Source organism: Lacerta agilis, chromosome 3, assembly GCF_009819535.1.
Source record: "Lacerta agilis isolate rLacAgi1 chromosome 3, rLacAgi1.pri, whole genome shotgun sequence".
Taxonomy (NCBI): domain Eukaryota; kingdom Metazoa; phylum Chordata; class Lepidosauria; order Squamata; family Lacertidae; genus Lacerta; species Lacerta agilis.
The window spans coordinates 19,920,883-19,935,692 of record NC_046314.1 but is presented as its reverse complement, the minus strand read 5'-3'; the positions used below and the strand labels follow the sequence as shown (position 1 = coordinate 19,935,692).

General features: G+C 43.0%; 1 protein-coding gene across 2 annotated transcripts; it reads left to right on the top strand.

Moving 5' to 3' along the window:
* Nucleotides 1–363: 363 nt before the first annotated feature.
* On the top strand, nucleotides 364–13,142 carry LOC117043381 (glutathione S-transferase-like). 2 transcript variants are annotated; one of them, XM_033142985.1, is made up of 7 exons: nucleotides 364–420; nucleotides 3,919–4,025; nucleotides 4,250–4,301; nucleotides 6,968–7,100; nucleotides 7,866–8,007; nucleotides 8,942–9,073; nucleotides 12,814–13,142. In XM_033142985.1, the coding sequence occupies exons 2-7, from the start codon at nucleotides 3,939–3,941 to the stop codon at nucleotides 12,937–12,939; spliced, it is 672 nt and encodes a 223-aa protein (XP_032998876.1). In that variant the 5' UTR covers nucleotides 364–420; nucleotides 3,919–3,938; the 3' UTR covers nucleotides 12,940–13,142. The 2 variants fall into 2 exon arrangements, with proteins under 2 accessions (XP_032998876.1, XP_032998875.1); XM_033142984.1 differs by lacking the exon at nucleotides 364–420 and adding an exon at nucleotides 683–881.
* Nucleotides 13,143–14,810: the final 1,668 nt, after the last annotated feature.

Below are 14,810 nucleotides of genomic sequence, written 5' to 3'. Positions count from 1 at the left end.
TTAAAGACTCCTTTCATTCCTCACTTAAAACAGACAGTATTGATCCCACCAGCAGGAAGAGAGGAGCAGAAGCCGGGACAACTGTAAAGCAGGTAAATATTTTGCCGCCATTTCTCTGCTTTGCTCCCTTCTGAAGGGAGAGGAGAGATGTTGGAGCATCCATGAAGGACCCTGGATCCACACACTGCTGATTTGCTGTAGCTGGCCTGATGACAGACTTCTGAGCCAGGTTAAAGCGAGGGAATTGTTGGGTTGAAGGGGATTGCTTTTGGATGGTGGGATCTGATTTCCCATTTGCCTGGGGCAATGAGCAATTGCATGTGGACCAGATAATGCACATGCACTACCACCACTGAACAACAGCTGTTCCTAGGCCTACCTCTTTTTGCCATTCCTAAGTGGGTATTTTCAGATGTCAATGTAAGTACTTTTCCCATAATTTCATTGGTGTAGTTTTCTACCCCATACGAAAATAGTAACAGGGCGTAATCCTGTGATAAAATATTGTGGTCAGTGCAGCAATGGAACAGCTCATGTGCTTTTCATGTGAAAATAAATGATCTGAGCATCATTATTTTTTAAAAAAACAACAACCCATGCCTGTCATCAGGGATTTGTGCGAAGGGAAAATGAAGGGTGTTTCACGCATGATGGAGCAGGAAGCGTCTGGCACAATATTTACACCTGGCAGGAAGCCACAGGTCCTGTCAGTCTGATATCAATATAGAAGGTGTAGCTTTGGCTTTTTAAAACTGAATGGTAAGACAGTGGAAAGAGACTTCACTAGAGTAGGTGGAATTTCCCGGGCTGTAGAACTTTTAAAGGCACAATTTCTTTTCTGTGCAGAGAAAGAGATCGGATAAAGCAAGTCTTTGCAAAAGGTTAGTACTGGATGTTTGAAATAAGTGACTTTTTCAGCCTTAGCATGTGCAATTCTATACAGGTCTACCTCAAAGTACCGTAAGCTCCATTGCAGCCAATGGAACTCAGTGTGGATATAGGATTGCAGTTTAAGAGACTTTAAATTATCTGCTGTGTGGGAAATGGGTTAAATATTAACTACTTGGAGCAATGCAATTTATTTTTTGTAACATTTTGCTGACTTCGCAGTGTGTTTGCAGAGCTTTGACACAAGGAAAGAAGGGAGAAATAATTGCATTTTAATCTATGAAAGCACCACAAGTGGAAATAAAGCATGGGGCGGATTAGCCAGGGCAAAGAGTGAAAGTGCAGGATAAGGGAGAGGAAGGGAAGATAAAGAGCGGCTGAAATTCAGCTGGATGAAAGCAAAGAGAAGGGGCTTTGCTATGTGTTTGGGGGGGGAAATGTGGTTCAGAATGGCATGTTTTGCTTTGAAGCAAAGCCACAGGTCATAGAGGAATGTTCCCTCTTGTTGTGAGAAGGAGGATTTCATATGGTTTTCTGTTGCTGGAGGGAGCAGAAACATTGTTGGAGCTCTTATAGAAGAAACACATTGCTGAAAAAAGCCAATTGGGAACAGACTACCATCATTTTATGGGGGCGAAACAAAGGTTGTAAAAATCCCACAACATACTTTTTCTGGGAATAAGCACCATTGAATTCTGTGCCACTTGTTTCTGTGTAGGACTTGGCTGCTTAAGGCGGGAATCCCTAAGCACACTTTCCTGGAAGTGAGTGCAACTGAGTTTCATGGGACTTGCTTCCAGGCAAACATGCATAGGATTGTGTTGTAAAGGGGGGGAGGGAGTTGAGTTTCCATGTCACCATTTTAATATTATTATGCACCATTATTTTAAATCAATTGCAAAATGTCCTTAAATTTAGGATTGGTTTCTGCATACAACAAAACCTGTTGATTTGATGTCTGTACAGCTTGCAAAAACAACAACAACAAATAAATATGAATATGTTGATTTTCTGCATACTATTAAATGCAGATAATACAAGAATGGAACATGTGCAGTTTTGGAATTTTTAATGCAAGCCAAAACACCTAATGATCCCCCCGACAAAACATGGCTTGCACCTCAAGGCAATACCCTTCACTCCTTTCAGTTGGCCCCAGCTGCAGACTTTCATTGTCCGTCCAACCACCCATCTGGGTCCAGCTGCAAACCTCTGAATCTCATGATCTGCCATGAAAGCATCAGCATGTGAAAACAGCTAGAAATAACTAGATGACCTCAATGAAACAAACTTTACATGTAAAAGAATGGCAAGGCTCACAATTTTGCAGCTGCCACGCTGGACTTGGACCTTAACAAGTCCTAAGCTGTCTGCAGGGGAACTGTTTGCATTGCTTTTTCTCTTACAATTACATTTAACCTTTCTGTTGTGCTGTGGATTTCATTCCAGTCTGGGCACGTAGAGCTGGTAAAGAGCTCTTGAACTGTGACATGTTTGCAGAACAGTGATCTCGTTCATCCATTTTTTGAGGGCAATGGAAATCTGGGTATTTGCTTTATAGATTAAGTTTTCATCAGCCTTTGAGCATTAATACCTGTGACTCAGCCTCGGTTGACTTGCTTCATAGTAACTCCCAAGCCGCTGTTCTTTTCTCCCTCCAGGGTTCTCCTTTGTGTCAGGTACGAAAAGCAAGATGACGTGGCTGAGACATAACGATATTGAGCTGAGAAACCACCCTAGTCATGTTGTGTTTGCAAGCAGCGTTTAAAGCAGTTTCCCAGCTCAGACACCATGGGAAACGTTGTTTAACCAGTCAATATATAAGCATTGAAGGCAAACATGTGAAGAGAGGAAGGGATGCACATTGCACATGCACACTGCTCATTCTCTAGCCAGTAAACAATGGTTTGTTGTTTCTTTGTTGTTTGAACTTGGTTTAGGGGGATGGAGACTTATCCGAGGGTGCAGTCAGATGTGGGGGTTGCTGCATTTTTTCCCCTGATTATAAGGCTAGCGCTGCTCTCCCAAATTCTAAGGTTCCATTTATACTGCATTTACCTGTTGTGTCGTGCAACTCGCTTTTCGATTACGATACCATCATGCGAGCTAAAGGCTACGATGTGCACATGTCTCAGACTGCATTTGTGAATGTTATCTACACATTTGTGAACCGCCCTGAGATCTACGGTATACAAATTCAATAAATAGAGATAAAAATAATAACATTTAATTCACTGCTTTTCTCAGCAGAACACAAAGGTGCAGGGATAGGGAAAAGACTGGGCTTTGTATCTATGTACAGTGGTACCTCTGGTTACGAACTTAATTCGTTCCAGAGGTTCGTTCTTAACCTGAAATTGCTCTTAACCTGAGGTACCACTTTAGCTAATGGGGCCTCCAGCTGTTGCCATGCCGCCGCCACACGATTTCTGTTCTCATCCTGAGGTAGAGTTCTTAACCCGAGGTACTACTTCCGGGTTAGCGGAGTCTGTAACCCAAAGTGTTTGTAACCTGAGGTGTTTGTAACCCGAGGTACCACTGTATTTTTTTCTCCCAAGGAAATGGTAACTTGAAACACACACCATTCAGAGGCGCTAATTTTAGGCATCTGAATTTTGCATTCAGGTTTCATCAAGTAACCGAACCTTGCTTTCCTCTCCTTTGTGTAGCTATACACTCAGTATGCCACAGCTTGGGGAAAATGGAATAACCCCCTCCAACCTGCTAAAAAAAAACCTCATGTACCTTGACTGAGTGGAGGGGGAAGGTTGGGTGGGAATAATGGGAGACACGCAGTGTTCTCCCCTTAAATGTGCTTGGGACCATAGTCTTTGGAAATCAGACAATCCTTCCAAGTCCTTTTCCTGTTGTAACCACAAGAATACTCAGCCTTTCCATCTGTGCATAATACGTATTCTCTTCATTTTGCTCCACCTAATCAAACTTTTCAGCAAAATCGTACCTGCATGGTTGTGTACACAATTTATTTAATTAAACTTTTTCTCCTCCCCATTAAATGGCACTCATCAGGAAACCAGAAGTTTGGAAGTATGCCTGGGAAACCAAAACTGACGTACTTTGAAGGCAGAGGAAGAATGGAGTCCATCAGATGGCTATTAGCAGCAGCTGGAGTGGAGGTTGGTTACTTATGTTTGGAAGATTCCCCTTGCACCAGATTGCTTGTGAAATTTGCACTATTGTGTGCTCTGAGCTTTGAACGGGAGATTTCACAATTCACAGCTCATGCTCTTAGCTATTACTGTATCTACAGAAGGGCCAATGCAGTACCTTTAAGCAATAAAAAGAACTGGTATGACATAGGAATGAAAATAACTTGATCTGTTTTTCTGTCTTTTTCCAGTTTGAAGAAGAGTTTTTGAAAACAAGAGAACAGTATTTGAAGTTAATCAAAGGTAAAACTGACGGTGCAAACCTATATATGCCTATTCAGAGGGGAACCCCACTAAATTCAGTGGGGCTTAAGCCCAGATAAGTGAACAGCTTTTTGCTACCCATGTATCCTTTTCTCCAAAATCTGAAAATACCATTTGACATGTTTGATAAATATGTTATCTGAAATGGCAGTCAGACTCCATTCATTTGTTTATGGATAACCTTGCAGGTGGTTTGCACGTCTAACTAAATCTGAGCAAATGCCTGAAGCTTTACTTATAACCTGCATTTAAGGCTGTTGACAAGGGGGTTAAACTGATTATAACTGCACTATAAATGCTAAGTCTTTATCAGCATATGATCAGTTAAACCACTAAGAATAGGCTTAAACCTTCCAGGTTATAAATGGCTTAAATCTAGGTTGTTAAGTGAATTGTTTGGTCAGATTTAGCTAGACGGGCAAACTGTCTACAAGATTGTCCTTGGAGAGATTAATGGAGTTCAACAGACTTTCCAGATGACATATTGACAAAGGGTACAGGATCAGCAAAAGCTACCATGGATGGTTGTTTCCTCGCACCTGGCGTTGCTTATTTTCCTTACTGTAGGCAACTCATGTGTGCATCTGAGTTTTTATATTGAATGTTGGTGCTGTAGGTGCAGGCAATGTTTCATGAGACCATGCATCTATAGATAGCATGCAGTGAGGAATGCACAGAGATTGCTGCCGTTTCTCACAAGTGTTTGACTCTTAAGTCACTATTTTTATTTCAGCTAGAAGTAGGCATGTGGCTGAACTCTTGGGCTAGCTAGACAGTTGTTGAGTTTTTCTGAGAGCTGAAGGTAGTTTGAGAGAGACCTCAGGATCCATGGGTGTACACACGCATTTCTTTTGTCCCACTATTGTTACCTCTGGTCAAACAGGTTTTGCATGTTTTCTGAAACACCCGCATACAAGAAGCAGCAAATGAAGCAGAACCTCTTTCTGTGGAGCCAGTGTGGTGTTAGTGGTTAAGAGCGGTAGACTCGTAATCTGGTGAACCGGGTTCGCGTCTCCGCTCCTCCACATGCAGCTGCTGGGTGACCTTGGGCTATTCACACTTCTTTGAAGTCTCTCAGCCCCACTCACCTCACAGAGTGTTTGTTGTGGGGGAAGAAAGGAAAAGGAGAATGTTAGCTGCTTTGAGATTCCTTTGGGTAGTGATAAAGCAGGATATCAAATCCAAACTCCTCCTCCTCTTCTTCTTCTTCTTCTTCTTCTTCTTTCCAGCCAAGGGTGTTTTCACACATTAAGCACAAGTCATGCTGTTGCCTCTTCTGCTCCTGCTTCTGAATGTCCCACATATAAAATATAAAATGTAAAATCTATATTGGTAGGAATATATTTTATAATATTTCTATCCTGCCTTGCTGCCCCACACAACAAAGCAAAAGATGTCCAAATGTGTGTCATGAGTGTGTGATGTGGATGGCAAATACAATATTAATTATTGGAGACCTGGAGGGGAAAAACATAATTAATATTCTCCCCAAAATGTGTAATATTCCTCAGTGCAAAAGATCTTTTTAATTTTATTGCATGTTACATAATCTAGGCTGCAATCCACAAGCTCTTCCTTGAAGGCAGTTTTAAATGGGCTTGAGTACCTGGGTTGTGGGATAGAATATTGTAACATGCCTCCTTGGAACAATTAGCTTATTTCCCTTTATTTTGCTTGGTGTATTCTTTGGGGGTGGTAGATTATAAAATGGCCCCAGGATCTGTCATTCAAATGGCCTGAGCATGTAGAAATCTGTCCAGATTTAAAGGTGTGGTTGATTCTTGGAATGCTGCAGAACCCATGGGAGGCTGGAAGTTTGAATCATATGTAAAACAAGGGCTGTGATAGAAAATTTACTGCTTAGTTTACTGTTAAACTAAACTTAATTTACTGTTTTTGAAGCCTTTTAATTATTTTAAGCATTGTTTAGGCAAAAAGGTTCCCAGAGTGGCTTACAGATCTCGAAAATAAACAAGACAGTTCCTGCTCTCAGGCTAGCAGTCTGAAAGATGTGACACAAAAGGGAAAAAGGTGTTGGGCAGAGAAGAGGAAAATAAGCAAAAAGCAAATATCAGTTCTTAGTGTTACCAGTTTCTTCTAAAAAGCTAGCTGAGGTGGAAACACTTCGGGGAAAGAAAGCCCAAAGGGGCTGGTCTCTCTGCAGAACTAACGTAGGAGCCCTAGCAAAGCACTTTGTGCTATGCTGAGCTGATTTCCCCCAACCTTGCAAACTGTGTAAAGTATTGGTTGTTGTTTTTTTCTGTCTCAGGTTGTGAGCTTGATGCAATCTTGTGTTAGATACTCACACAGGTGGCATCTGGGAAAGGTAGGAGAGCTTATTCAGTGAGTCGAATGTTGGACTCATTAGTCACAATAGCAGGGAGAAGTGAGCTTTTCTTCTCCGACGCCTCCAGTCTGTTTGGAAGGTTGCACACACATTCCAGGCATGAGATATGTTGCTAAATGATAGTAGATAGAAATTTCTCTTGGCTGTTTGCCTTCTGGCAAAAAGTGAGGCCACATGCTAGCTTTGAAAGTGCTTCACTGTGGAGGAATCTTGCCACATTTCCTTAATCTCACAGAATAACCGTTTTGGAAAGACGAATGACTTTGCTTTTGCTTTTTTCCCCTTTGCTTTCCTAAAGATGGATGCTTGTTGTTTGATCAAGTCCCTTTGGTCGAGATGGATGGGCTGAAGCTGGTCCAGACCAAGGCCATCCTCAACTACATCGCGGGGAAATATAACCTCCATGGGAAGAACCTGAAAGAAAGAGCACAGTACTGTATCATGGTTCACCATACTGTACTTGATAGCTGCGCCCAAAGACTCCAGTGGCATTAACAGTATTTGCACATGCTCACAATTTTGCATTGCCTAGGAAAGAGGGGGAAAAGCTGTGAGAGGCCAAGGAAAAGATACTCTGGAAGATTTTGGCTTCTGGTTTGGTGTCTAACACCCGCCCCGTATGTGTGTTCATCCTGTGTGTTACATTTTATGGGTGATGTCCAATGTTGATCACACTCACAATAGACCCACTGAAATCCACGAGCAAAAGGCCACTGATTTCAATGGTCTCCTTGTTCTATGTATGACTAAACTTGGCTTTTACCCTAACATCCTACTGTTATGTGCTCTCACTTTAGAGTGTCAAGGAGCAGTATTTACAGGTTCAGCTTCCTTTTGGATGATGGAGAGGGAACCCTGGAGGCTTATGGTACCTTTGTAAATAATGGCATTATTTACATATCCAGGGATGGGAAACCCTGGAAGCAAACAGCCTTCCCACTAGCCAGTAGCAGCTCCCTAGGCAGCTATTTCTGCAGCTCCCTTAAAGTAGCTCCAAGGTTCAGCTAATTCCACTTAGAAACTTCCAGTTCTCTCTAAGGTGGTTCAGATAACCCCTAAGCATTGAAATAATGCATGAGGATAAGTCAACAGGCCACGTAAGCTAGACCCACCTCCCATTTTTATGTTCCTATTTCCCCAAGAAGTTCAACCTAGCAGATTAATTTTCCTTACCCATGCCTGCCTTGTCCTCACAGCATTGACATGTATGTGGAAGGAACCATGGACCTGATGGGCATGATTCTGGCGTATTCTTTCTCTCCCCCCGAGCAAAAGGAGAAGCAGCTTGCTTCTGTTCTTGAGAAGGCCACTACCAGGTACTTCCCAGTCTACGAAAAGGTATGACAACAACGATTCCCATTCGTATCTACATCAGGGATGGGGAACCCAAAATGGACTTACACATTACCCAGGACTAGCCTGTGCCAACCTGGTGCCTTGTAGATCTTTTGGACAACAATTCCCAACTGGCAGGGTATTTCAAGGACCAGTCCTTACCCTCTCCTTCCGGGTCCGCAAGAATTTATTTGCAGTGCCTTGTCCAACTTTGTTACCAAATCAATGGTTGGACTAAATCAATGCCTGGGGTTGTCCCTTTTCTGTTTTCAACATCATCACTTGATAAAGATTTGCATAGCTGGGAATATAGATCACAGGGAGAGGGCTAGATTTCTCCCTCCAAGCATTCAAGTCCCAGCAGGCAGGTCTTCTCAGCCTTGGCTGCCAAGTGACCACCAGGCATCACTTCTGTCTAGTAAGTCTCTCTGTAAACTAATAGTGATCTCAATTCTTTGAGTGCTGGTTTTTGTGCAGCCAAAATGGCATCACGCAGACATATGAGGGAGGTATCAGCATGCTTTGGGGAACCCCTGAGGTTTCCACAAAAACAAAAGCTCTTTAGGTGGGGGGGGGGCACTAAGCAGTTTTTTAAAAAACAACAACCCTGAAACACCCAGAAGGGGCAAAGTATGGTGTGCTGAGTGACTGGGTTTTTTTGGGGGGGGGAGCTGAAAATGAGAATAGGTAGCTAGAATCTTCTACCCTGCAAATTCTGGTGATTCCATCACAGCTGGGCGGGGGGGGGGCGGTTTCACCTGCATTATCTCTTATTTGAGCCTGTCTCACCTGGTCCAAATACACCTGTAAGATAGAGGGGTGGGGAGGGAGCTATCAAGTTCTGTGTAGCATATATGACGTTTGAATAGAAGTCGGCCACACTACCCCAAAATTCCACAGCAATGTTTAAAATACATTCTTTATTGTTGTTTTCTAGGCCCTGAAACAGCCTGGACAAGAGTTTCTCGTTGGCAATCGCCTCAGCTGGGCAGACGTACAGCTGCTTGAAGCAATCTTAATGGTAGAGGAGCTAAAATCTGATGTTCTTGCACCCTTCCCTCAGCTGCAGGTAAACTGTTGGTTGAGCGCGTCGTGCAGAATTCTGCTCTTGTCGTGTCTCAGAATGTGTTGGTTCTGACCTCTGGATTGACGTGTGTAGAATTCAGCTAAGGCTAAGCTTGACCCTTACACAAGGGACTATAATGATAGACAGGAGAAAGATATTCTCCACAGCCATCCCATTAATGCCACCTCAGATGTAGATGTTGACACTGAAAGTGACAGTGGAAACACTAATGGAAGCACCACTGAGAGTTCTGATACAGGTGACACAGTTATTGCAAGGAGTGCACAAACAATGTCCAGACCATCACTGGAGTATGAACTGGAATTGGAGGAGCCACTATTCACTGTAGGTCGCTATTCTCCCAAAGAGGAGATGGTCAGTAAGAAAGACCTGCGCCTGATATGCAGATCTGAGAGAGCTACGAAGGGTAAACCACCCAACAGGTATGCTCAGGAGTTTGCTAACATGTTGCAAATATAGCTATGGCTTGCATCTCAAACCAGGTTTCAGAACCTGAGGCATTGAATAAGGTCCAGGGTTTGTCCTCAAAGGACAAGAAACCACACCCGAAGGTTGCAAGAGTCAACACTGTTTCCTCAGACCAAGGTAGCTCTAGAGCTCTAATCCCATAGAAGAAAGGTAACCAGAGGTATGAACTGGTCAATCCAGTTACACAGAGTTCCAAAAATGGAACAGGTACAACAGAAGTATACTATGTGTATGCCAACTGTTTGTTTATGTCACTTAATGCTGCCCTTACTTATGCAGCATCGGTTACCTACAATGGGAGAGGTTGTTGGGATTTTATGTAGCCAATGCTGCTGATATGATTAGTATAAATCACATGAGATGTCTGAGAAGAGTGTGGGAACGGATGACTGTCTTATCTCTTCCGTCTGAGCATGTTATTGTACTGTAATTTCACTTTTGCAGTATGTGACAGTTGTTCTGCCGGAGCTTGGAGAACACAGACGTGATTATGGATTGTCTGTATAGAATGTAAATAAAACGTAGTTTAGATCTACGGATTTTTCCTTCTTCTTGCTGTGTGATGCCAGAAGACTTGTGTGCACTTTTCATAAGAGAAGTGTCGCAGAGAGGCACTCTGGAGTGAAGGGACATGCCATTCCAGAGATGTGCCTACTGGGAGATGCTCAGAGGTCCTGGGGGTTCACCGTCTCCCCAAGAGCGTTTGCCAACATCCCCATCTGGTACTATTATGTTTACTTTTTCTGCTTGTGAATACAAGTCCTGGCAAAGGGGATGCAGGGGTTGAAAGAGGTCATGGTAAAAGGATCAATGCCAGCTGGCAAGGCAGCAGAGAACACCAAGTTGGTGGCGTCAGAGATCAAGAAGGCAGCAGGGTGAGAGAGTGTGTTTCTGGTTCAGAATTCACGATGCTGGCAAGCTGCTGTCTGCTCTGAATCCAAGTTACGGAGTCATTTGAATTATTTCAAACCTTTTGCCTTAAAGGGTTTCATGCTGGTTTGTACATGAATTGAACCAGATTATCTTCATTAGTTGAACAGTTTAGAAACGCTGTGATTGGAGTAGGGATAGATGAATCTGTCAGATTCAAGTTGTCTGTTTTCCAATCTCAAGTGCCACCTTTCCAGGTTTTTTTCACCAGGTGTTGTTTTTTTTCCTAGTGCGCGTATTTCTTAACACGGAGACTATTGTATTCAGTATATTAGCCTAATACATCCACTTTTGCAAGTAATTTCCCCTAATAGAACTTGTTTGGGGAACTCACCTTCACTTGTTGTTGTTGTTCAGTCGTTCAGTCGTGTCCGACTCTTCGTGACCCCATGGACCAGAGCACGCCAGGCACGCCTATCCTCCACTGCCTCCCGCAGTCTGGCCAAACTCATGCCAGTAGCTTCAAGAATACTGTCCAACCATCTCATCCTTTGTCGTCCCCTTCTCCTTGTGCCCTCCATCTTTCCCAACATCAGGGTCTTTTCCAGGGAGTCTTCTCTTCTCATGAGGTGGCCAAAGTACTGGAGCCTCAACTTCAGGATCTGTCCTTCTAGTGAGCACTCAGGGCCGATTTCCTTGAGAATGGATAGGTTTGATCTTCTTGCAGTCCATGGGACTCTCAAGAGTCTCCTCCAGCACCATAATTCAAAAGCATCAATTCTTCGGCGATCTGCCTTCTTGATGGTCCAGCTCACTTCCGTACATTACTACTGGGAAAACCATAGCTTTAACTATACGGACCTTTGTTGGCAAGGTGATGTCTTTGCTTTTTAAGATGCTGTCTAGGTTTGTCATTGCTTTTCTCCCAAGAAGCAGGCGTCTTCTAATTTCGTGACTGCTGTCACCATCTGCAGTGATCATGGAACCCAAGAAAGTGAAATCTCTCACTGCCTCCATTTCTTCCCCTTCTATTTGCCAGGAGGTGATGGGACCAGTGGCCATGATCTTAGTTTTTTTGATGTTGAGCTTCAGACCATATTTTGCGCTTTCCTCTTTCACCCTCATTAAAAGGTTCTTCAATTCCTCCTCACTTTCTGCCATCAAGGTTGTATCATCAGCATATCTGAGGTTGTTGATATTTTTTCCGGCAATCTTAATTCCGGTTTTGGATTCATCCAGCCCAGCCTTTCGCATGATGAATTCTGCATATAAGTTAAATAAGCAGGGAGACAATATACAGCCTTGTCGTACTCCTTTCCCAATTTTGAACCAATCAGTTATTCCATATCCAGTTCTAACTGTAGCTTCTTGTCCCACATACAGATTTCTCAGGAGACAAATGAGGTGATCCGGCACTCCCATTTCTTTAAGAACTTGCCATAGTTTGCTGTGGTCGACACAGTCAAATGCTTTTGCGTAGTCAATGAAGCAGAAGTAGATGTTTTTCTGGAACTCTCTAGCTTTCTCCATAATCCAGCGCATGTTTGCAATTTGGTCTCTGGTTCCTCTGCCCCTTCGAAATCCAGCTTGCACTTCTGGGAGTTCTCGGTCCACGTACTGCTTAAGCCTGCCTTGTAGAATTTTAAGCATAACCTTGCTAGCGTGTGAAATGAGTGCAATTGTGCGGTAGTTAGAGCATTCTTTGGCACTGCCCTTCTTTGGGATTGGGATGTAAACTGATCTTCTCCAATCCTCTGGCCACTGCTGAGTGCAATTTTTGTGCACTTTCCCCTAAAAAATTCCATTTTTGTGGAGGGGAAAAGTTCATTTGGAGAAGTGCATAGCAAAATGCAAAGAAGTGCAAATGCTGAAGGATAGTTTCTTGTTTCATGGAACATGAATTATGCTATTTATGCTTAAAATGCAAATTTCTCCACTATCCTTAGGACAAATGGGAAGAAGTGGAGTTTTTATGGTGGGGGTGTTGTGGTGGCAAGAACATGTACTCAGGAAGATGCACCCTAGGGAAGTTCCCACATAGCTCCAGCAATATGCCCAGAGGCTTCCACTTATGCAGCTGATTGCAGCATCTGGTTTCCCTATCAAAGAAGTGGACCTTTTTGCCAGATTTAGCTGTTGGCACCACAGAGTGGGATCCATTCAGGGGGGAGCAGCCACCAGACCATGTGGAATTAGCTTTTTTATGTGCAGGGCATGTCTCTCTTTCTGATGGTTGCTTTATATTGGCATAATTGCTTTCTAAACAACTCTTCAGGTTGCATTTTCAAAAATCATTTTAAAAGGATGTTGGTTTATACTCAAGAAGCTATTCTGTTGCTTGGGGGGGGGACTTCTTTGTTTTATTTGTTCATCTTTTGCTCTAGGCTTTCAAAGCAAGGGCAAGCAATCTTCCCGCTATAAAGAAATTCCTGCAGCCTGGGAGCCAAAGGAAACCGCCCCCTGACGATGCGTATGTCGCAACTGTGCATGAAGTTTTCTTGAGTGACTAAGAAGCATTGCATCAGGTTTTAAGGCTACTTGCCAGAGTCACTATGACTGCTGAAAACCAGCGGGCCTATAAATGAAATGATTGTTACCTCTCATGAAAAAGCAAAAAGTGATGATACGGAATGTTGAGCAGATGTTGTTTGTGTGCATGGGTGTAAATTGATTTAAAGTATATAAAGTGCTTGCATTAAAATATTCAACAAGAGTGTGTTTTCTTTTGTACTGCAAAATGACAAGGCTATTTATTTATCTATTTATTCATGCAAACATTCATAGCCTCCCATCTAATGCATTCCTTTTACTCAGAATGGCTCACAATAGTATTTTTTTAATTTTTAAAAAAAACACCTTGACATCCACGATAAAACAACTATATATTTCAACAGCCATAAGAACAACATCAACATACTAAAATAGGACTCTAAACAGGGTTTGCCATAGAAAACTTCATTTTTCCAGCACAGTAGGAGTGAGAACAGGAATGTATTCAGCAACCAATGGAAAGCGGCAAGGGAGAATGTGAAAGGAACCTCATGTGTTCCAAAATTTGGATGCAGCCACCCAGAAAGCCCTTTCTTTTGGCCCGGCCAGTTGTCTCTCCAATTTGGGGAGATGGCAGTTGTCTCCATGCCCTGCTTTCAGGTTTCCCATTGGCCTTTGGTTGGCCACTGGGACAGGATGCCGGGCCAAAAAAGGCCTTTGAGTGTGACCCACGCAGGGCCCTTAAGTTCTGAACTATGAAGCAGACTCAGATGGGAGCAACTGGTCCTTCTAGTCATGAGTCGTTTAGCACATCAAGGTCCTAACCAGCATTTTGAATTGTGCCTGGAAAGGAGCCAGAAGCCAGTGCAGCTGTTTTATCGAGGGAGTTAACGTGATTTGCTATAAGATGTATCAGCTTATCCTTTTAAAACAACAACCATGGAAACCACTTTCCAGCATATTTTGAGCTGTTACAGTTTGTGATCTAAGCTGCTTTTGCAGCAATGGAAGCAAGACATTAGGAGCTGTTGCATGCGAGGACCAGGCATCCTCCATTAGGAAGCTGCCAGGGCCCCAACTCCATAGCAGGGTCCACAGCTGATTCCTAGCCAGGGATCCCCTCGTTATTTCCTCAGCCCAGTCCTCTGAGTAAACACTGAATGACTTTGTCTCCCAATGCCCAGGAGATGCTGAGGACTGAAAGTGGGAACTTCTGTATCCAAAGCAGATGCTCTGTAACTGAGCTATTATATTATTATTATTATTATTATTATTATTATTATTATTATTATTATTATTATTATTATTCAAATTTATATACTGCCCTATTCCCGCAGGTCTCAGCCCTTTGTCAAAGGGGCCAAGCAAAGAGCACTTTGGCCCAAAACTCCCTTAATCTGGAGCTGGTCCTCCCTTTTTTCCTCATCTGCTCTTCAGAAAAGCAGCTGACACAGGCCTCCAGACTGATCACATATCCTCCAATATTTCTCTGATGAAAATAGGGAAGTTCTATTCAACAACAACAATTTAATTACTTACACTTGACCCATCTGACTGGTTTGCCCCAGCCGAAATAAACCTGGGACTGTCCCTGGAAAACAGGGACACTTGGAGGGTCTGTCATCAGCAGGGAAGTCCTGTGTACCGGGTATTTGACCTTTCCCTGTATTTTCTAGCTAGCAGCTGCAGTGACCTCATGCTCAATGATACAAGGATTTGGGTTGAATATACCAAGAGCACAAATGTTTGTCTTCAGTGCACCTGCATAGCTTTACCCAAAACTGAGTTGCGTCATATTACATAATACAAGCATGAGAGAACTAATCCCATTTTAATTAACTGACTGACTGATTGATTGTAGGTGAAAACTGTTACGAAAGGCAAAGTAAGT